Below are 24,524 nucleotides of genomic sequence, written 5' to 3'. Positions count from 1 at the left end.
TATATGATTTTTTAGTTGTTTGTTTTTAGACAAGGACTTACTACGTGGTTCAGGCTGGCTTCATAATTCTACTTAATCTGATTCCTGAGTGCTATAGGCTTGTCCACCATGCCTGGCTTAGGTTTTCTTGATGACACTGTAGGTTTTTTAAACTTTCCCCAAATATCATAAAACAATGAAAAATAAAAATGAAATACTACATAGAGATTGTCTTATAATCAGATATTGTTTATAGCTGCCTATGGAAAGATATAAACAATGTCAAAGTCTATCTTGCTATTATAATACATATAGCAAATTGTGTTTTCCCCCTGGCAAAGTTTTAAACTTTATGTGGAAGAGTACACAAGACCTTGTTAATGTTATTTCTGGACTTTAATATTTTTAGCTGCTATTTGAAAAGCAATAATTTTCATTTGACAATAAGAATCATACATGTTTCATATGTAACATGATACTTCATAATATCGATAAATTGTGGAATGACTAAATTAATCTAATTAGTGTTTTCATTGTCTCATGTAATTATTTTGTGATTAAATTATTTGACATTGACTTTGCAATTTTTAAGAATTCATGTGAGTACAAAATACTTTTAAGTGTATTGATTGAGTGTTGGAGACTACTTTGCTGTTTGTAAATACATATAAATATATATATATATAATATTTAATTATTTTTATTTTGTGTGTATGGCTGTTTTGCCTGCATATACATCTCTATACTACCTGGGTACGGTGCCCACAGAGTCCAAAAGAGAGTGTCAGAATCCCTGGAACTAAAGTAACATATGGTTGTGAACCATGATATGGGTGCTAGGAATTCAATTTGGATCTTCTGGAAGAATATCCAGTACTCTTATCTTCTGAATCATCTCTCCAGCTCTGTGTGTGTACATAAATTATATATATTTGGAGGTTGTCTTGTGAGACAAGTTCTCACTATGTAGCCCTGGCTGGCCTGGAAGTCATAGACCAGGATGGCTTCTAACACAGAGATCCACTTACTCCTGCTTCCTAGCGAGTCCTGGTATCAAAGATGTGTGCCACCATGGTTGACTGGGGGGTTACTTGAATATGTGTTGTTTTTGCAGAAAGAATGTGTCTCCCTTTCCCCATTCATATTCCTATTTATTTTGTCTCAGTGTAGTAGTTGACAGTTGCCCCATAGATTTGAGAGATTATGGAACAATTGGGACATCCGTATTAACCTGAAGGAATGCAGGTTAATTTTGTGTTAATTTGATCTCAACTGCTTCAACTTATTAAAAAATATTACTTCTTAGTTCAACATATTTCAGTGAGAAGTGTTCTTTATGCGATGCCTTCTTAGCCAGTAAGTAGAATGCAGACTTCCCACGGGTTTTGCTTGGTGGGAACATGCAACACTTCTAACACACTGAGAACTAGACGTCAACATTGTAACATCTTAGCAGCATAGAGTTGAAGTTGCTGTTGTTAAATATGTTGTCTTTACAAGTTTTAACTTCTTGTCTTGTTTTTATAAACTTAATTTCAGTTTGTTTTTCGTTTGTTCTGGAACAGACAGTTCCTCAAAAGACTGAAGGAATGCATTCATTAAGTACTCTTAGAAATTAAACCTTTGGGAACCTACAAATGTATCTTTTTCTGCCCTTCAAATGCTATGTGTCCTCAGGAATGTTTACTTTCATGTTTTCTTATAAGGCAAGAATATCCTGAATGTTTCGAAGCTAATTTTCTTTTTGTATATAGAGGCATATAGTGTCTGTGTGTGTGTTGTATGTGTGTGTGTGTGTGTGTGTGTGTGTGTGTGTATATATATGTATATATATGTATATATATATATGTATGTACATATGTATGCCCAATCAGATGCATGTAGAATCCATAGGATGACATTAGGGCGTCCTTCATATATGCTCAATTGTTTATCACTTATTTTATTAAGGTAGGGTTTCTCACTGCTTCTGAGGCTCACTGTTTGGGTAGACCAGCTGGCCAGTGAGCCTGCAGGTCCATGCTGCCAGACCAGGCTTTTATGTGTGTTCCGAACTGAGGCTTGTGAACACAGACCCTTTACCCACTGAGCCATCTTCTTAGACATCACATTCATTTTCAAAAAACTAGTTTCAGTCTTAATTTCTACCACAGTAACTATTAAATTTTTGTACATCTTTAATTAATTCTGTCAATGAATGCTTCATAAAATATAGTTTGTGGAACTTAAGTTAAAATAAATGTTATTGTTATATAACATAAATATGATAACTGCATGTTTTTTAAATTTATTAAATTTTGACAAATGCATGCAGGACCACTCCCATTCATCTATTTTAATATCTCATAAATATTATTTCCTTCCTTTAGAAAGTTTATTTAAGAGTGACTTTTCTTTTTCAATATAGGAATTTTAACCAATAAATTTATCTTAAGCACTGATTTAGATATAATCTGTAAAATTAATGTTTTGTTCTCAGTTTCATTTAGTCAAAATATTTTATGATTTCTCCTTTTAATTTTGTATTTACTCCAAAGATTCATTTAGGCAAATTTTGTTTAATTTCTAAATATTTTTCCAATTCTAGATTTTTTAATAGAACATTAAAAAATTTTTTAATGTTCCCTTCATTTATAAATTGTAGTCATTTTCTACCCCCACCCCCCTCATTCATGTTCTTCACTGGCTGGAACTCTCTTTTCATCAAATTACCTATTACTTTCCTATCTTTTTTTTGTGTGTGTGGTCTGCTGAGTTTAGAGTTTCAAATTGCAGGATTTTAGGCACTGATTTTCAGCTCAGTTACGCTATGGTCATAGTGCATACGATCTCATCACTTGCTAGTTTATTCAAGCTTGCTTACTTGGCTTCTGTTGTGTAACAATAAGTGTGTCGAGTGTGGCTGTCCTTTATACTCTTAATATTTTATACCTGTTTATTCTCTTTATTGGAGTGCACAGATGTAATTGTGGGTGTGTCTTCTCAGCTTTATTTTGCTTTATTATGAAATCCATTATTTTGCATCTGGAGCAGGGATAATTGGTGCATGCCATCATGTCCAGTGTTACTATAATTTTTTGCCTTTAGTTTTATATTTTTCTATATTAATTTATTGTTTTACCTTGGTTTTTCTTTTATGGCTTTAAAATGAGTCACTACTTTTGTTGCTTGGCTGCATGGGTTTTGGCAATGAAGTTCATTCTGATCTGTGTTGCTCTGTGTTACGTAATGGTTTCCTCCTACACTGGCTGCAGTTTTAATTCTTTATGACAATAGTTTGAGCCACTAGATTATTATGTACCTTGGTGTGGTTTTGTTAATTTTTATACTGCCTTTTTAACTCAGAATTGAAACTTGCAATTTTCATCTATCTAGAGAAAATTTAAGAATTATTTCTTTAAATGTTCCCTCTTCAAATATTTTATTCTGTCTCTATCAGTCATTTTTATATTTGAAATTTTGTGATGTATTATTACCTAAAATATTTGTTTATAAATTGCTTTAACCTGTATTTAGTATACTATTTCAGAACATTTGAAAGTAATTAAAGTTGACAGAACTTCAGAACTCTGAAGAATATATTGAAAAAGATCTCAGAAGATGGAAATATCTCCCATGCTCATGGATTGCAGAATTAATATAGTAAAATGGCCATCTAGCCGAAAGCAATCTATAGATTCAATGCAATCCCCATCAAAATTACAACTCAATTTTTCATAGAATTAGAAAGAGAAATTTGCAAATCCATTTGGAATAACAAAAAACCCAGGATAGCGAAAACTATCCTCAACAATAAAACAACTTCTGGGGGAATCACAATCCTTGATCTCAAGCTGTATTACAGAACAATCATGATTAAAACAGCATGGTATTGGCACAGAGACAGGCAGTTAGATCAGTGGAATAGAATTGAAGACCCAGAAATGAACCCACACACCTACGGTCACTTGATTTTTGACAAAGGAGCTAAAACTATCCAATGGAAAAATGACAGCATTTTCAACAAATGGTGCTGGTTCAACTGGAGGTCAGCATGTAGAAGAATGCAAATTGACCCATTCTTACCTCCTTGTACAAAGCTAAAGTCCAAGTGGATCAAAGACCTTCAAATAAAACTAGATACACTGAAACTAATAGAAGAGAAAGTGGGTAGAAGAGTGTTGAACACATGGGCACAGGCAAAAATTTCCTGAACAGAACACCAATGGCTTATACTCTTAGATCAAGAATCAACAAATGGGACTTCATAAAAAAAAAGCAAAGCTTCTATAAGGCAAAGGACACTGTCAATAGGAAAAAATGGCAACCAACAAATTGGGAAAAGATCTTTATCAATCCTACATCTGAGAGAGGGCTAATATCTAATATATACAAAGAACTCAATAAGTTAGACTCCAGAGAATCAAATAATCCTATTAAAAACTGAGGTACAGAGCTAAACAAGGAATTCTCAACTGAGGAATAACCTAATGGCTGAGAAGCACCTAAAGGAATGTTCAACATCCTTAGTCATCAGGGAAATGCAAATCAAAACAATTCTGAGATTGTGGTGACCTCATATCAGTCAGAATGGCTACGACCAAAAACTCAGGTGACAGTAGATGCTGGTGAGGATGTGAAGAAGAGAAACATTCCTCCATTGTTGGTGGGATTGAAAGCTGGTACAACCACTCTGGAAATCAGTCTGGCAGTTCGTCAGAAAATTGGACATTGCACTACCTGAGGACCTAGTTCTATTACTCCTGGGCCAACAGATGTTCCAACTTATAACAAGGACACATGCTCCACTATGTTCATAGAAGCCTTATTTATGATAGCCAGAATCTGGAAAGAACCCAAATATCCTTCAACAAAGGAATGGATACAGAAAATGGGTACATTTACACAATGGAGTACTATTGAGCTATTAAAAACAATGACTTCATGAATTTCATAGACAAATGGATGGAACTAGAAAATGTCATTCTGAGTGAGGTAAACCAGTCACAAAAGAACACACATGGTATGCACTCACTGATAAATGGATATTAGTTCAAAAGTTTAGAATACCTATGAAAAAATTCACAGATCATATGAAGCTCAAGAAGAAGGAAGACCAAAATGTGGATGCATTTGTCCTTCTTAGAAGGGAGAACAAAATACTCACAGGAGGAAATACAGGGACAAAAGAGTAGAGCAGAGACTGAAGGAAAGGCCATCCAGAGACTGCCCCACCTGGAGATCTATCCCATCTGCAGCCACTAAAGCCAGTCACTATTGCTGATGCCAAGAAGCGCTTGCTGACAGGAGCCTGATGTGGATGTCTCCTAAGAGGCTGTACCAGAGTCTTACTGATACAGATAAGGATGCTTGCAGCTAACCTGTGGACTGAGCACGGGAATCCCAATGGAGGAGTTAGAGAAAGGACTGAAGGAGCTGAAGGGGTTTTCAACCCCGTAGAGAGAACAGCAATATTAACCAACCAGACCCCACCAGATCTCCTAGGGACTAACCACCAACCAATAAAGTACACATGGAAGGACCTATGGCTCCAGCTGCATATGTAGCAGAGGATGGCATTGTCTGGCAACAATAGGAGGTGAAGCCCTTGGTCCTGTGAAGGCTTGTTTCCCTAGTGTAGGGGAATGCCAGAGAGGTGAGGTGGGAGTGGGTTGGTGGGAGAGGGAGTATCCTCATAGAAGAAGGGGGAAAGGGTATGGGAGAGGGGGGAACTGAGAAAGGGATAACATTTGAAATATAAATACATAAAAAATTCAATAAAAATTCAAAAAGAAAAAATGTTGGTAATATATTGTAATAAGGCCTACTATTGGAGATTCTATTTTTGCACGATAGGAAAGTATAAAATGGAAAAAACTTCTGTAGATGGAGTGACCAGTCAGATAAAAGTGGTGACATTTCAGCTGGGTATTAAAGAATGAAAGTAGTTATGCTTGCTAGAGGAGGAAGAGAGGTTTGTTGGAGACAAAGCAAAACCCTGGAATGGCTCCAAGATGTAAAACAGCCTTGATTCGTGGGGATCGATGGGCCATTTACTGTTTTAGAAGTTGACTTATGAAGAAAGGAATGCTTATCAAGTGGCCTACCCAGATTGTGAGTATCTTTGATCATTATCCTAATAAGTGTAGATATGAAATAAAAGTAGAAAATTGACTTTCATTCTTCAGGAAATTATTTAATGTGAATGTTAATAGGATAAAGACTCAATCAAAGGAACAAGTAATCATTTATTTTTATTTTTATTTTTTTAAGCAATTTAATCTTAAGAATGCTGACCTGCTCCCAGGTTTCCCAATTGGTCCTTGTTTTACATGGACAAGTAAGTAACTATTCAGTTTGCCCTTGTTGGGGTCATTGTCTCATGCTCCAAGTGAGAAAATGTAACAGATCAACTGCTTTATCATGTGATCATATGCGACAGATCTTAGCCTTTTACATTTCAGATATTTGGGGTGTAGGTCAGCCCCCATTTTCAAAAACATCAATGACTTAGTTTACTGAGTAATGAAGAACTGATCTCAAGCTAGCATTGACTCTTGCCAAGGATGACCTATGGAAATAGTAGATTTCCCCCATCAGTTTCAATCTCTTTGAACAGATAATTTAGAGGAGAATAAAAAAAAATCCTGAAAATTAATGGCAATTTTGAAATAGAATATTTTGTCAAAATCAAATTCATTTCATTAAATGCATGAGAAGAATGCAACGAGTAAATGAGGTATGAATAACTGTAAGATTGGACAATTACCACCTCAGAAACAATATATTTGTGAAGTTAATTCCTCTTGAACATGAACAATCCCCTTACACTTGACCCTTTTCTATTGCCTCTCCCATGCTTGAACTCTCCTTGAACTTTGAAGATCCATCTTGAGGGTATGATATGGCCATCTCTTTTGCATCTGGTTATTTTAGCTCCAATTTGCAGCCCTAAAATGGCAATTATGGTGATATATTGCTCAAGTCACCCGACATGGATTAGTATCAGGATCAGCACATTTATGCACAGGAGTAGTGAATGGAGACTGTGGCTATGATTTTAAATGACTTGATTAATTCTGAAACAACATTTCAGAGTCCATTAGGTCCAGCAGGTGTTGGGGTGCAGACCGTGTTTTTCCCCTAAGCAGCTTATTTGATTAAAGTGCCAAAGTATTTTGGACTTAACGTGTTATCTTTCCCAAGGTAGTTTCTCTTCACTCTGGTAACTCCTTCGAGTGCCCACCACCTCTGAAAGGGATTCTCAACTTGTGTAGCCTCAATGTGTCTCCTTTGTCTGTTACTTTCACAATGTGTTCCTTTCTTGTAGAAGAGCTAATTTGCATGACAGAACTCCAAGTACCCCATTGCTAAAATCCCCTACCACTCAGGTCAAAATCAGGCCAATTGTGCTGTTTATCCTGAGGGCCATTTTATCAGCAACTTGTGTCAAGGTTAGAAATGTGTCCACTTAATGTCCTGCTTCACTGCTTTCTTTTACTACTAGAATATGTGTGCGTGACACTACGTATCCCCCCTCTGCCCTCCACTCCATCTGGCTGTCACTGGTCTAATAAAAGTGTGTAGGGATGGGTGTTACGTTTAAGGTCCTTGGCGTATTAAAGCCTTGGGTTCTTTGTTGGTTCTCATTGATTCTAAGGTGACTTCCTTTGAAAAATTCTTACAATGGGCCTTTCATGCTTCATTAGTTCCAATTATTAACAACATAAAGAAACTTATAATGGGTATATAGTACAACATTTGTAGAAACACGACTCTGGGAATTGCCCCATTGTTTGACCCCCCGGAATAATAGATGTGTCCTCACCACATTATGCATCCGCATATATTCTGGAGATTTGTGTATTATTTTCCTCAAGAGTCACATCTTGTTCTGTCTTTATGCCTATGGCACACTTATCCATCATCCATTCATCCATTTAACGTAGAACCTTTTTATTGCTGTTATTTAGATCCTGGATTAATATTCAACTAAATACTTCTAATCACACATACTAACAGTTTCTTGGCAACCAAAAAGAGAGAGAGAGAGAGAGAGAGAGAGAGAGAGAGAGAGAGAGAAATCATGCAGTTTTATCCATTTACAGTTAATCCTGACTTTATGAAAACATTGATGTAATGAGAATATGGAATATGGTAAGTGTGTAAACATTGTATAGGGATAGAAGAATGAGCGTTAGTTACCCAGAATCAGCCTTTTTCATTCTTGTCTGAGTAACCAGAAGATGCTACATACTCTTTCTCCTCATCAAAGCAGAGGTAAAACTATTTGTCCTACCCAACTTATGGAACTGTTGAGAATGATTTAATGAAAGAACAAATGTGAAAACATTTTGAAAAACAGCAAAACTATTGAGATGATAACAGGTGAAAGCATCTGTTCATCTTTCATATATGATATGTCTGAGAATAATATTGCCAGTCACAGGAAATTAATGTTATAAGGTAGTAATAATCCAGAACTATTTCTTTATGTTGCAGGAATCATGATCTAGCTGCTCAATAGATTCTTGAAAACGGGGAAGACTTAGAGCCTTACCTCTTATAGTCGTGTCGTCTCTGAAAGATGGGAAATTCAACAGTATTGAGTTGCATTTATCTACATGTATTAGCCAGTCTTTCCCATGAGGGAGAAGCTGTAATTCTTCCTCTTCCTCTTCTTCCTCCTCCTCCTCTTCCTCCTCCTCCTCTTCCTCTGCCTCCTCCTCCTCCCTCTCTTCCTCCTCCTCCTCCTCCTCCCCCTCTTCCTCTTCCTCCTCCTCCTCCTCCTCCTCCTCCTCCTCCTCCTCCTCCTCTTCTTCTTCTTCTTCTTCTTCTTCTTCTTCTTCTTCTTCTTCTTCTTCTTCTTCTTCTTCTTCTTCTTCTTCTTCTTCTTTTGCTTTCTGAAATTCCTTTATTAGATGAAAGCAAGTGGAATAATTCTGTGTCCCACAGTACATCCTTGCCACCTTGTAGCACAACTCTTCCACAATCAACACTCTGGCTGTTGTAGGTAGTGATGTTGATTAAACTCTCTCACACAGGAAGACCTTGCCTGTCTACCCATCTCCTTATTGCCCATGAAGTAGACTCATAGCATCTGTGTAAGGGAAGCATGAAGTTGCTCAAAACTTTCACCCTTTGAGTGATGCTTTCTTTATCTCTTCTTTCATTCCAGAAATCTAAGGAGGTTGGTTTTAAATGATAGGTGGTCATGTATTTCAAATATCTTAATAGAGGCTAATCATTAAGTTGATCACTCGCCATTGGAGTGGGTGAAAAATAGTATTTTGGGCATGATATTTTACAAATACCATCATTTTTATAGTGTTTTATTTTATGGGAAATGTATAGGTAGAAGAAAGGCTAATTAAAATTTGCAACCAACTGATTAAATGACTAACATATGAAGCCATTGTGTCAATGTACAGAACATGAAAGGAGACTGAGACACAAAGGTTTCTATATACCATAGCTAAACAAGTTTCTATCGTGGAAGAAATTCATTGAAATAAGTTTCAATTCTGGGAGGCTAAAGATATAACTCAGAGTCTACGGCAAAGACAGAGTAGAAGCCTGGACTGGCCAGAGGAAAATTGAAGGGAAAGAGAAGGAACCACAGTACCCATGACATGGATTCCAGCAAGTGGACAGTGCAGCTCAATGGACGGACTGACACAGAATCCATTGACATGTTACACGGCTGGGTAATAGCACAAACCCTTAGGTTCCTGGAGCAGCTTGGGATGGTGCTGTTTTCAGCTAGAATATGTCGGAAGAAGGAGGAGAATATATTATTAACATATTAACTATATTTTATCCCTGAGTTTTAGGTTGGAGCAATAGGGTCCTTGTCTCCTTAAATGAGAATCCTAAGTTATTCTGCACAGGTGAGAGACTCCATAGTGGAATCTGCACATCTTTGTGCCCCAGGGAATTTCCATAAATAGAGTTGCTTTGTATTACAGCACAGCACCATTTCTAGATTTTTAGGTGTTTCTTTAAGCAAAATTAAAATCCTCATCACTTTCCAAATTAGAACCAAATTCCATGATGAAAATATCCAACAGGATTCTAGGCGGCACTGAGTGTGTCAGCTTGCAAGCAAATCGATGCTGGCTACACTTTCCTGGGCCTCAGTTTCTTAGTTCCTAAGTCATTGCAGGATCCTTAAAGTTTGAAATGGATTTAGTGTTAAAGAACAAGCGTCTCTCACTCCTCTCAGTAGTAAAGTATCTCTCTAAGCACGGGGATCTCGTTACATCTGGAACAACCCACAGTTCTGCTGCCTTCGGTGATCAGATGGCTCTTCTGTTGAGAAAAAAGCACTCCTGTACATCGTCCCTTCCCCAGTCTGGTGTTTGAGCGTCCGTCAGGTTGTCCAGGGCCACACTTCTCATCTGTGGACTTAATTTCTTCCAGGTGCTTGACTACACCTCCAGCTTGTTTTTCCTCATTTCTTCGGGTCACTCATGTTCACATTCTTCAGTCATTCCTTCCTTGGCATGTTTTTCAGAGGTGTTTTAGGGATGCTCTTTGTCATGTGTGGCTTCATTAATACTGCCATCCCCCTTCTCCTCTCCCATACTTTCTGTGAAAATCTTTTCTTTGTTTCTGACTTGGATACATTCTTTTTATTTCTCTCTTCTTCTTCTTCTTCTTCTTCTTCTTCTTCTTCTTCTTCTTCTTCTTCTTCTTCTTCTTCTTCTTCTTCTTCTTCTTCTTCTTCTTCTTCTTCTCCTTCTCCTTCTCCTTCTCCTTCTCCTTCTCCTTCTCCTCCTCCCCCTCCTCCTCCTTCTTCTCCTCTTCCTCTTCCTCCTCCCCCCCTCCCCCTCCCCCTCCCCCTCCTCTCCCTCCTCCTCCTCTCCCTCCTCCTCCTCCCTCCTCCCCCTCCTCCTTGTCTAATTTCCTGTCTTGCAGAGATAGCTTGCCTGCAGAGTACAAGTCTCTTCCTATGTTCAGGACCATGTTTAGCAGGGTGACTTGAGGGACAGATTAGTGGCTTTTGGATAAGGTGAATGCACCCAGCTTCAGGGTTTGAGAGGGGATCAGAGCCAAAGTAGTTTTTAAAGTGGATTGTGCTATGGCTCTATCATGGGCCATTTGCTAATCAATTTCTGAGTGGGCAGAAAACATTGGTAGCTCATTTTCTTAAACACTTAGTAGTGACTATACACAAAAAGATATTTCTGTCCATCTGTCATGCTTTTTTGTGGCCATCTATACCTGTATCCTGTAGGTAATCTTCTGGGGGCTCAAAGCAGGAAGACATTCTGTAGGATTGAAGCCCATGTTTTTTCTGTAGTCAGGCATCTTGTTCTGAGATTCACTCGCCCTGAAACCATGCTTGCTCATTGCTCAGGAATGAATGAAAATAAGAAATGAGAAAGGAAAGCAATGGACGATGGAGCCAGACACATTTATCACCGAATTTTCTTTGTGGGAGAGTTGAAACACAAATGCTAATTATCACTCAGACATAAACGTGTACTTCATATAAAAGAAACTGAGAATCTGGCTTGTATATTATAATTATCTTTCCCTTTGAGATTACATTTCCTTTTGGGGTTTGCATCATAGTAGACAATCAGGAAAGAAAAGGTTTCTTTGACACTTAGTATTAAAGTAGAAGAATACCAAATAAACTGGACAGATGTTCTAGCGAGTTTAGGAAAACATTCTTACGAGTGGAGGTAAACTGAATCCTGCCAAGGGTCAGCAGAAGGTCGGATTGGATCTGACTTGGTTTCTGTATCTTAAGATAAGACTCCGGTGTTAGAATGCCCAGCTTATGTCTTCCTCAAAACAAAACAAAACAAAACAAAAAACAAAACAAAACAAAACAAAAGCAAACTAGCAGGCATTTCTTAACATGCGTGTCTGTAGAATGTGGGTTGCAGAATCTGCAAGTCTCTCAAAACGGGAGAGCAGACTTCCAGGCTGTGATGTGCTGTAGAGGGACCCTGTTTCAAGTCCGTGCCAAACTCCTCTGAGCCTCCCCACCATCTTGCCAACCTCCAACTCTCTAAGACACCACCTGACCCTGCTCCTGTCCATAGTAAATGAGGAGGAGGGCAAGATCTCTTTCTCTGCGGAGCTGAGAATCCCCATTGAAAACATCCGAAGAAAAATCCCCCAGACACCCCCACCCCTGCTTTTCACATTCCTCTCTGCTAACCCCGGAAGGGTGGATTTTTAATGTTAGACATCCAAGAAGGACACAAAGACCAGCACGCGGATATACAAATCCTTATTTTTATTATCGCTGTGAATTCTACTTAGAATTTCCAATTTTTTTTTCTTGGTGGCAGCATAAAGGCAGTTAAAGAGACTTTTGGTGACATTCTCGTTGTTTAATGAAGCTTGGAGTTATGGGCAAGCGCCTTGAACTGCCGTTATTATCTGCATGAGTGAAAAGGGCTGAGGGTCCAGATCTGTGCAAAGAGTTTTATTGCAAATAGGCACATTGATCATTCATAATCAGACCTACTAGGTCAGCAGAGCTGCCGCGCAGCAGGCTCTGCAAAGGCTGACCAAGAGAGCAAGGGAGCTCGCAGACGAACACTGCAGGCAAGCAGAATGAGTTTTCTTTCCTCCCACGGTGGTCTTTTCTGCTTTCCTCTGATAGAAAGCGGGCGAGAACCAAACATATTTGAATCTCATCCTACGTACGCAGCCTATCACGGGTCCTTCGAGGGCTTTCCACGTTTTGGAAACCCTGCTTTTGTAAAAGGTGCACCCCCATGATGCTGGTCTGTGCTTTGTGTCCTCGTTGTCAGCTGTTTAGAGCACTGTAGAGTGGTATTTTCAAGAGCTCTTCTTCCGATCTCCCGTTTGCTCATTCTGGGTCATATTTGGAAAAGACTACAAGGAAAAGGGCTCTTATTTGAAGCCTTGGTGTGATCGTGAAAAGAAATGTTTTTGTTCATCGTTTGAAATACATTTTTAATATACTCAAATTTCATTTAGAATCTCCGTCGTGTAGATGGCTGTACCTGTGGAACCCTCGTGAGCTTTATTGCCACTGAGATGATTTTTTTTCTCTGGGCTGTGTCTGTGCAGGTATTGGATCGTCAGAATCACAGAGATAGGAGGAGAGGAGGAAAGTCTGCCTACTAAATTACATGTTCTGGAGACCTGAAAATACATGCATTCTTATGTTGTTCATCTACCAAGCCTTTGATAAAGAGTAACAGATCTCAGTGGATCGTTACAGGCAATAACCAGGGGAGGTAGAGGGAGGAAGGGACCTGGGTGGGAGAGAGGATGGGGAGGGGAAGGGGGACAGGATCTGGTATGGGGGAGACAGGAGAGAAGTCCAGAGGGCCAGGAGAATGAATGGTAACAGGCAGCTATGGGTAGTGGGGTGCAGGGGAGAACCTCTAGAAAGTCCCAGAGACCTGGGATGTGAGAGGCACCCAGGACTCAATGTGGGTGACCTTAGCCAAAATGGTCAACAGTTGGGAGATGAAACTTGAAGAGACCACCTCCAGTAGATAGACAGGGCCCCAGTGGAGGGAATGGGGCCTCCCATGTATCTTCAAATTATTTTTGCCCCAGAATTGTTCCCATCTAAAAGAAATTCAGGGACAAAAAATGGAGCAGAGACTGAAGGAAAGGGTGACTAGTGACTAGCTCAACTTGGGATCCATCCCAGGGTGGGCACCAAACCCTGACACTGTTTCTGATGCCATGCTGTGCTTGCACACAGGAGCCTGAGATGGCTGTCCTTTGAGAGGACACTTCTACCAGCAGCTGACTGAGACAGATGCAGATGCAGCCAACCATTGTACTGAGGTCAGGAACCCCCATGGAAGAGTTAGGGGAAGGACTGAAGAAGCTGAAGGGGATTGCAACCCCATAGGAAGAACAAGTGTCAACTAACCTGGACCACTCAGAGCTTCCAGAGACTAACCGCTCAACTAAAGAGCATACATGGGCTGGTCTGTACCCTGGCACATATGTAGCAGAAGGCAGCCTTGTCTGGCCTCAGGGAGAGAGGATGCACCTCATCCTGTAAAGACTTGATGCCCCAGGGAAGAAGGCTGATGCAGGTGTGAGGTATGAGTAGGTAGGTGGGTGAGGGAATAAGGGGTGGGTGGGTGAGCACCTCTCAGAGGCAAAGGGGAAGGGAGATGGGGCAAAGAATTCTGGGAGGGGGCTCTGGGAAGGGTGGCAACAGTTAAAATGTAAAGAAATAAAATAATTTAATAAAAATAAAACGAAAAGAGATAACAAACAAGCAGGGTAAAAGTAGTGAGAAGGGAGTTTTCAGCCCTCACTCAATGCTACAATTGAGTCATCAGGGATATATCTGAACAGAGTTTGAAATCAAGGGGCAAGGGTGCATTTGAGCAGAGCTTGAAACCTATACGAGTTTTCTGTTTCTTTTTCTTTTTCTGTAGTTTAAACAGCATATGCTGAAAACTCAATCTGGTGTCTGCAGTCACTCATAAAGTGATACTTCTAGCCTACTGTATACTGGGTGTCTTAGGGCTTTTATTGCTGTGATATAAAACCACAATGAAAAGCAACTTGGGGATAAAAGGGTTTATTTCACTGTCAGACCCTCACTTTATACTCCTCCACCAAGGACAGACAGGACACAATTAAAAACCTGGAGGAATACTGCGTCCTGGCTTCTTCCCCATGGCTTGCTCTGTTTGCTTTCTGACACACATCAGGATTACCAGTCCAGAGTGTCATAACCCACAGTGGCCTGGGCCCTCCCACGTTGACCATTAATAAGAAAATACCCTCACAGACTTGCCTACAGGCCAATAGGATATAGATATTTTCTCTGTTGAAGTCCTCTCCTCCCAGATGACCCTGACTTGGGCCATATTGACAACAAACCAACAAAATCAATAACCACCCCCCCAAAAAAACCTAATCAACAAACTGGATATGCTCTGTAATTTATTTATTTTTCTGTTGGTTGCTAATCTGCAATGAAGTATCCACACATGCCCAGTCAGGTGACCTTGTGACTTAACGCCAATCAGTGGCAAACGGTTAGCAAGACCGAAGATTTTACTGAATCATGTAGTTGATGACTCCCTTAATTTTTTTTGGTATCACCTGATAATCAGTATGCTAAACGAACACAGAATACACTGAAGGATTAAGAAAGAATCAAGAACCAGTTCGTCAATCAAACTTCAGACTCGACTCTGCCAGGATCATGATTCTCCCGCCATACTGAGAAATGAGTAATGGTTTCTAGTCTAAGGTAACAGAATGTGTACACCTTATAGATGGAAGCAATTCCTGTCTGTTTCCATAGTGTTAAACAGACAAAATGATGCGAAAATCATCAAAGTCTAGCAAATCCTTGATTAATCATTTTACATAACTAATTGATTACTCAGTACTTAAGAGAATAGTAATTTTATGTAAGCCATTACGTAGAGGAAGTTGAACCTTTGGGTTTTCAAAGTGAAACACACTTTATGGCTTCAGTACTCATTTCATAACTATATAATCTTAAGGCCGAAACTGGATAAGTGTGAATACATTCTGTCACCTCTCAACCAACCACTAAAATATGCACGATAAATATAAAAAGTGAAATGAGATATTCAAGCGATAGCACAGAGAGCTAAGATATTGGTCACTGTGGGCGTAATGGAAAAGGAAAAAACCATCAATGAGACTAGTGATAAATATTGATATAATAGAGAAAAACAGAACAGTGAAGGACTAGAAAAGGCTACACTAGAGATGGGGCTGGGTGATGAGGAGGTTGTGGTTACAGACGGGATAAAGAGAAGTGAAGAGATCCAATTAACTAATTGAAAACAAGCTCGGCTTTCAGGAGGCTGAGGCAGGGCAATCCCCCAAAGCAGACCAACTTTAATTCTTTGGGAAAACATAACAAAAGGAACACGAAGAAGAAAAGAAAAGAGTGGAGCTTGGGGCAGGCAAAAGGAGGACAGACGATCAGACATCACGGCATAGAGCGAGAGAGCTGGCTTGATACCTAGGCATCACCGTACTGAGCGGGAGAGCTGGCTTGATATCTAGGCATCACGGCACTGGGCGGGAGAGCTGGCCTGTTAAGTAGGTGCCATTATTAGGTAAAGGAGCAATGGGAGGCAGGCAAGTGGGAGAGCTGGGAGCAGAGACCTGAGTGTGGCTTCTCATTGCTTGCTGGTTCCCGCCTGGACTCTCAGCACGCATTCTTGGGCTCCTCGCTACAGCCAGTCACACTGTGTGTTCTATTCTCCAGTCAGATCTAGTTGGGCTGTGAATAGTGCTCCTTCCCGGCTTCCTCACCGTCAGTGTGTGCCTGGAACCTCCGTCTGGCATGACCAAGGTTCAACCTTAGTGAATACTGTGCGGTTCTGAAACTACGTTTCATCCTTGCAGTCTAGAGGTACAGACCAAGCTTCAGTGTGTAGCCCACGTACGACGCTTGTTCCGAGTTTTCTAAGCGTGCAGTTCACGAGGTTCTGGGTTGGCTGAGCTACCAACTCAGTAACCCCGTAGGTCTCTTCTGAAAAAGGACATTTAGGGACTGAAGTGATGGTTTGGAGGTTAAGAGTGTATATTCCTCTTGCAGAGAAACTGAGTTTGTGTCCCAGCAACCACATAGATGACTTATGGCTGTTTGTAACACCAGCTCCTGGAGTATCCAGTGTCTCTGGCTTCTGTAGGCATCCACACTCATGTGTATATATCTATAAGAACACACACACACACACACACACACACACACACACACACACACACACTTTTTAAAAATGACATTGCCTGAGTGCCAAGCAATGACGGGTTGCTTCATCCATCTGCCAGTGCTGTTGTAGCGTTTGCTTTGCCTTTTCGTCTTTTTATTTTCTTTAAAATTTCTACTAATTTTAGGAAATAAACAATATCATTATTCCCTATGGCTTTTCCAGATATCCCTGGTATTATTTTATCTTCCTCCCTCCCCCCCCCCTTTTTTTAATATTGACCTCTCTCGTCTTGTCTCTAGTTAAAGTGGCCTCACCACCAATTTTGCCCATCTCCCTGTTTAAATCATGTGCACTCTGCTATTCCTCTCTCTGCATAAGTCTATGTGTATACATATATTCATAGAGTGTATATGAAAATTTCCTACTTGGGCTGAACATACTTCCCCCAGGGGCCTTAGACGATCTAAATAAAACCTCCAAAGAGAGAAACCCTTTGCATGAGAAAGCCCCTTTTGAGCTGTTTATCAGAGACGTCCAAAATAATGTAGGCTATTCTGTTGCCCTTGGTTGTCTTCCAGAGGTTGAAAGTAGATCTCTGTCACTGAAAACACCATGAACTTTGGACACTAGACCTGGAGAACCTGAGTGGGTCTGACTCAAAGCCTCTTTCCTAAGGACTAACCTTCATGGGAGGTGATCCGATAGCCTCCAAGGTATGGGAACAAAATTTCTACCCAGCCGTGATAGCTGTGAGCTACAATGATGACTGGAATGGTAATGTCAAGCCTAAGTGTGCAAGAGTAGCAGTTTTATCTTGTTATCTTGGTGATAACCAATAACTCTTTAATTGAGCATAAAGACAACCTAATGGGAACAATATCTTTTTTTTCCCCGGAGCTGAGGACCGAACCCAGGGCCTTGCGCTTGCTAGGCAAGCGCTCTACCACTGAACTAAATCCCCAACTCCGGGAACGATATCTTAACCAGTAATGGAAACCTAGCCATCTTTCTGAAGCTAGGTGGGTCATGGATCTTGGAGGAGAACCTATTACCAACAGTTTACTAAGTTGGCCTAATTTCTAACTGTATTACCATTTACCCTTATGTCCACACATAAATGTAACTCTCACCCATTATAAATGTCTCTTTGCAACAGATGGAGACCACTACAGGAAATCATAATTAGTCAAAATTTAGAGAGCAAAGATGGTGGGGTGGTGTTCCCAGTCAATGCATCTACAACACAACTTCTGCCCACGATGCTCAGGGATCATTATGGAAGAGCAGGAGGAAAGATTCTAGAAGCCATAGGGCTGTAAAATGTGATGTGATAAGTGAAAGCGAAGCTTCATCCATGATATCTCAATCATATGGCTACCTAAACAAGACTTGAACAAGGACACCAACAGATGTGCTTACACAGACAGGGGTAGATTTCATGGGGCCCCACCTAGACAGAAAGAACTATACACAATTAAGGAGTGTCGAGAGCAGGAGAGTTTATCTTGCAAAAATAGTCTTCCCTATAGATGAGTCCCCTAACTGATTATTCAATACTAAGTGTTCAGTGCAGGAAATACGTGAATACAAGTAACACTAAATGGACTGAGGAGGTAGTTTTTATGTATATTATACCTATTGGTCTGTTGTGTGTGTGTGTGTGTGTGTGTGTGTGTGTGTGTGTGTGTGTGTAAAACAATAACAAAAATAAGCCATGATTCCAAGAGAGAATGAGGTGTGCACTGGGTGCGATTGGAGGTAAGAATGGAATGGCCATATTTTATTTTTTAAATATACAAAGGAAATAAAAACTCTATGTTACTGAAGGCACATGAAGATTGTTTGAGTCTCCCTCTGAGCCCTGGATCCTACTATCTTCTGGGCTGACTCGCCCTGGGAGAGCAGAGCTCCAAGAATCTCACCAGTGCTTTCTGGTGGAACTCTGGTCTCTCTCCTGTTCTGTGTCATAGAGTTTCTCATTTCCCTTCCTGCTACCCGTAGAGACCTTTGCTCAGCGCCTTCTGAGAGCTGTTATCCAGCCTCCCCAGGTTCATTCCTCAGACATTCTAGCATAAAGTGTGTGTGGGAGGTCCACCATCCTCTTCCTATTCTGCTTTGCTCTTAGTCTCTGCTATTTTCCTGACCACACTTCTCCCCTCCCCCCTCCGTGTGTCTTAGGTGTTGGCATTCTGTGTCACACGTTCCTACTAGTCAAGGCTGTCCATTTTGCGCCTCTTTAATGTATTTAACAGTTATGCCCAATGACACCTTTCATTTTCTTTTCCAAAACATCTTATGTTTATTCTTTTTCCCTTGTCATGTCAGAAAATTTGGAATAAGCACCACGGTATCAGCAAATACTGACTTTCCAATCTTGATACAATCTCAAAACTCATTATTAGGATATGACATCACGTTAATATTTCATATTGATTAATAATTTTATTATTTTGTGCAATCCAAAACATCTTGAGGGGCTAGAGATATGGGTCCATAGTTAGAGCACCTATCACTTCATAGAAGCTCTTGTGGAAGACTTGAGTTCACTTCCCAACACCTACATTGGGTGTCTCACAACTGCTGTTGACTCCAGTTCCAAGGAGATTTAATGCTTTTGGGCTTCTTGATATCTGTACTCATGTACACACACACACTTACACACCACACACACTGACACGTCACACACACAGTACACACACACATACACACACACACACTTATACACTACACACACTCACACCACACACCATGCACACACACACTCACATACCACACACACACACACACACACACACACCCGACACATACAGACCATACATACTCACACACATGCACAATCACACACATTAATAAATAATAAAAATAATACTAAAAGTAACATTTTGAATTGTTTTTTTAGAAACAGGTTAAAATAAGAAATTTGTAATTAACATAAAAGTTGCCAGAATGTTATTAGCATTACAAGGTTATTAAAATGTTATTAGAATTAGGACACAGCTTGTATTAATTGGCTGATTCTTCACCTTCGTTTCTCACGTGGATAGAATCTGAATTGTCTTTTTCTAAACAGTTTTAGGTAACCATGGTTTTTCTATTCCTTTTCTATATTCATAGGAAGACTTATTTGCACACTTTGCTTTATTTTCAGGTGTGACTTGCTTACATATCCATGACTTGTGGGCACACACTTCACATCTAGAGAAGCAAATCCAGGGCCTTGGTACTGTTGATTAAAATCTGTATCTGCACTACAGCTCTTGTATTCATTATACTTGCAATGAGCGAGGGAAGCTGACTCACAAGCCCTAAGACCAACTCTCTCATCTTAAGCTGAATAGTCTTATGGAGACCTTTCAAAAGATATAACATTCATCTGCCTATGTATGTTTGTATGTATGTATCTGTCTGTCTATCTACTTATGACCTATCATCTATCTATCTATCTATCTATCTATCTATCTATCTATCTATCTATCTACTTATGACATATCATCTATCTATCTATCAATCTACTTATTATCTATCTATCTATCTATCTATCTATCTATCTATCTACTTATGATCTATCTATCTATCTATCTACTTATGACATATCATCTATCTATCTATCTACTTATGATCTATCTATCTACTTATGATCTATCTATCTATCTATCTATCTACTTATGACCTATCATCTATCTATCTATCTATCTATCTATCTATCTACTTATGATCTATCTATCTATCTATCTATCTATCTATCTATCTATCTACCTATCTACCGCCTGTCTACATATCTGTATCTATCTTCCTATTAACAGCAAAGTATGTGATACTCATATTTTGTCCTGTTTATAATAACTGGACAATCTTCTTTGGAAGGGTTTCTTTTTCCTAAAAACAACTTTTAAATCATAACAGGTTTCATTAAGACATAACATTTCTACTCTCATGTTCTTTATTTATTGAGTTTGAGATAGTCTCAAACAGGATTTGTGGTTGTGGCTGCAGACAACTTTAGGAATGAATGTTGGTGTCTGTTTATTGTATGTAACTTTACTGCTTTTGATTCCAGTAGTTCAAATAGGTAACTAATTGACTGCCACTATCTATAAAAATGGCACAATGAGAGGGCTCAAGCATTTAGATTAGTCTGTTGAGCACTTTGCTTTGTGTGTGAATTATATTCTCCACAGAAATGTGTACAAGTAATTACCACCCTGTACATTACTTTATTTATGAAACACTAAAGACTATGGCTATACATTTGTAATTAAGTACTGATTGAATGCTATGTAAATAGTCATCTATTATCTGAATGTTTCCTAAATGATAGGTTCTTGAAAGAATTATATAGAAATAATCTTATCTCATCTTTATTTAAATAAGTTATTTGATTTTTTTTACTATATCATTGACATGGGCTACAAGTGTGATTAATATTTTTTAAATCTTGGGATTATTTTATGTTCATTCTGACTTTGTGATTTGATCTGTCAATTCAAGTTATTACTTTATACATTTTTATAATTGGTAGACATACCTTTTTGTTTAATTCAGTGCTATATTTGTAATTTTACTTTATCTTCCTATCACTCTAAACATTAAACTGTTGTAGCAAAACTATAGTGATATCCAAAAGAGGGAAATAATTATTTCTTCTTCTTCCCTTTACAAAAACCAGTGGAATATGCAGATCAATAACTATTTCTGGATTTCTTCATTCTTCAGGCACAGTAAGATGGCATTCACCTGCCCAACCCCTGCTATTGTATATGATTGTGAGCATGACTCTAGTTAAGTGATTTATGTTACATACTTTTGTAAAGACTAAGAACCTGTATCTTCCTGTGATACTTTCTGCTTATTGCAAAGATTTTAAAATCATATATTAAGGTTCAATTTCCATCACTAAGTCTTTGAAAAACCTTGATAGATTGCTGTTGGGTTAACAGCTCCATTGCAAGCACATATTAAAGATGCAATCTGCCTCTATGTGATAAGACATGCAGTCCTTTTTTTAACACAGCATACATATCCTACCTTCTTACAACACAACAAAAGCTGGTATCCAAAAGGACATAGATAATGTGGACTTAGCTCTCTGATGGAAAGCAAAAAAGAAACTATTTAGGGATGGTGAATTAAAAAGGGTGTTATGAGGTCCTAAGATACTTGGATAAAACTCATGGCGAGGATGGCGAGGAGGATGTGAAGCAAGATGACTCAAGAAACCTGTAGGTCTCAGAGAAAGGGTTAAAGACATCTTTAGTAGTTTTAGTGGCTGCATCCTTCATGGCCCCCAAGGATGGATCACTGGTATGTTGAGAGAATGAAGAAAAGACAAACGGACACATGGACACACAGAAAGGCCGTTACGTGTTCTGGGCTTTTGAATGGAGCATCCTGGAAGCTCAGTGTGTTTGTCAGATACAGCTAAGCAGAGCGGTGAAGTTACCACATGTGGATGAAGAAGGCAGAATTTAGAGTATTCAGTTGAATCAAAGATGTAGGGTTAGTTCATCTCTGTCAGAGCAGTCTCTGCAGGGGAGTGGTCCTTAAGTCATGAATATTCAGGGGGAGAAAGCTATAGTGGATATTTTTTCTACACACACTGCCAACACACACACTGGGCAACTACCTTTCACTATATATTCCTGCTAAGCCTGACGCTAAGTCCACATCAGCAGCGCGCAGTCATTCTGAAATCCACTCACTCAGGAATCCTTCTGCTCTCCACATTTAGTAGTGTAAGTTGGTTGGTGTTGGGTGTATTGATATGGAATTATATAAAAGAAAAAAGGCAGGCGAAACTCGACGCCCAACTTGTGCGCCTGGGAAACCTCGTCGTTCCCTTTCCCCTGGCTGGCAGCACGGAGGCCGCACGTTGTCTAGAGTTACTGTACCAGCAGGAGTTTGTCAGAGCTCTGGCAGCCTTCCTCAAAAAGTCTGGGAAGCTGAAAGTCCCCGAATGGGTGGACACAGTCAAACTGGCCAAACATAAAGAGCTTGCCCCATATGAGGAGAACTGGTTCTACACACGAGCTGCTTCCACAGCACGGCACCGTGTCAGGCCCAGCCACTTCAGCAGAGGCTCTAAGAGTGCGGCCTGCCGGGTCCTCCAAGCCCTGGAGGGGCTGAAAATGGTGGAAAAGGACCAAGATGGGGGCCGCAAGCTAATACCTCAGGGACAGAGAGATCTGGACAGGATCGCCAGACAGGTGGCCGCTGCCAACAAGAAGCATTAGAACAAAGGATGCTGGGTTAATAAATTGCCTCATTCATAAAAAAAAGAAAGAAAGAAAGAAAGAAAGAAAGAAAGAAAGAAAGAAAGAAAAAAGTAAAAAATAAAAAATAAAAAAGGCAGACACAGGAGTGAATGGAAGTATAATGTATGAATATTATATTCTATAGGGCCCCCAAAATAAGGTTTTTCTGAGCTCCAGTCAGAAAAACAGAAAATGAGGAAGCTTTTGAATCAAAGAACTAATGATATCTCAGTCTGGTAACCGTAGTGAAATTCAGGTAAATTGCCATATTCATTGCTTGGAACGTCTGATTGTATTTAAGATATTGTTTTATTTAGGGTCCTTATTGTTGTGATAAAATACCATGGCCAAAAGCAATGTGGAGAAGAAATGGTTTACTTAATCTTATAGCTTGTAGTCTAGTAATCAGGGCAGGATCTCAGGCAGGAACCTGGAGGCCAGAACTGAAACAGAGGCCCCGGAGGTGTTCTGTTTACTGGTTTGCTCCTCATGGCTCGCTCAGTCTTCCTGGGCCAAGAGCCCAGTGTTGGCAGTGCCCACAGTGAAATGTGTCCTCCTACACCAATCACCAATCAAGAAAAGAACCATAAGTTTGTCCATGGGCCAATCTCATGAGGGTATATTCTCTTCTTCTTCTTTTTTTTCTTCTTTCTTTTTTTTTCCGGAGCTGGGGACCGAACCCAGGGCCTTGCGCTCGCTAGGCAAGCACTCTTCCGCTGAGCTAAATCCCCAACCCCATGAGGGTATATTCTCAATTGGGGTCCCCTCTCTCACAATGACTCTTTTCGATGTCAAGTTGTCATAAAACTAGGCCGCACAGAGTAAGGCTCCAACTGAAGGTTAGCTATGATTTCATCATCAATAACGAAGACAATGGTTTAGGCATGTGGCATTTCCAACCATTTTTTGTGGATTCAGATGTCAATGGTGGTTGAAAATACGGCCAATTAAGGAAATCATTTTAAGAACTAGAAACTAGAAAGAACTGTTCAGCACTTGAGAGTAACAAAATGAAATAATTTTTTCTATGAACTTTATTTTTTTTTTTTACTGGGAAGGGGTAATATTTGAAATGCAAATAAATAACCAATAAAAAATAAAATGACTTATTTGAATATCAAGTTGACAAGGAAAGACCTGGGGTGATTTGCACTGTTTGTCTACTTGACGTGATCAAGACAAATCTTTGCATATATAGGTGAAGGAATTTGCCAATTAGGCGAATTGAGATGGCTCAAGATGGAGTAAACTTCTAAGGAAAGTGCGGTCCAGCATGTGAACCTCCGTTCTGTTTACTTTTTTTATTGGATTTTTTTATTTACATTTCAAATGTTATTCTCTTTCCCGGTTTCCTGTCCATAAGCCCCAATCCTATTCCTCCTTCCCCTTCTTCTTTGAGGGTGTTCCCCTCCCCAACCATCCCCCCTTCCCGCCCTGACATTCCCCTACACTGGGGGTCCAGCATTGGCAGGACCAAGGGCTTCTTCTCCCCTTGGTGCCCAACAAGGCCATCCTCTGCTACATATGCAGGTGAACTTTATTGAAGTGGAAAAATATGGAAGGCGTGTGGATTTATGCCCTAGTTGGCAGAATTTGGTTGACTTTGATTGGTTTACTTTAATCAATAGATTAACTT

At 39.7% G+C, this 24,524-nt stretch overlaps 1 protein-coding gene across 1 annotated transcript in view; it reads left to right on the top strand.

Moving 5' to 3' along the window:
* The window catches only part of Rps19l5 (ribosomal protein S19 like 5), a 40,923-nt gene extending 17,942 nt beyond the window's left edge, over nucleotides 1-22,981 (top strand). Inside the window, exon 3 of the mRNA XM_063273854.1 lies at nucleotides 22,197-22,981. Coding sequence (XP_063129924.1) covers nucleotides 22,197-22,867 — 671 coding nt within the window. The 3' untranslated portion in view covers nucleotides 22,868-22,981. The remainder of the gene's footprint in view (nucleotides 1-22,196) is intronic.
* The last annotated feature ends 1,543 nt before the right edge of the window (nucleotides 22,982-24,524 follow it).

Source organism: Rattus norvegicus, chromosome 14 (genome assembly GCF_036323735.1).
Source record: "Rattus norvegicus strain BN/NHsdMcwi chromosome 14, GRCr8, whole genome shotgun sequence".
Taxonomy (NCBI): Eukaryota; Metazoa; Chordata; class Mammalia; order Rodentia; family Muridae; genus Rattus; species Rattus norvegicus.
Note: the sequence above shows the minus strand (reverse complement) of the source record. Positions and strands in the feature narration are given on the sequence as shown.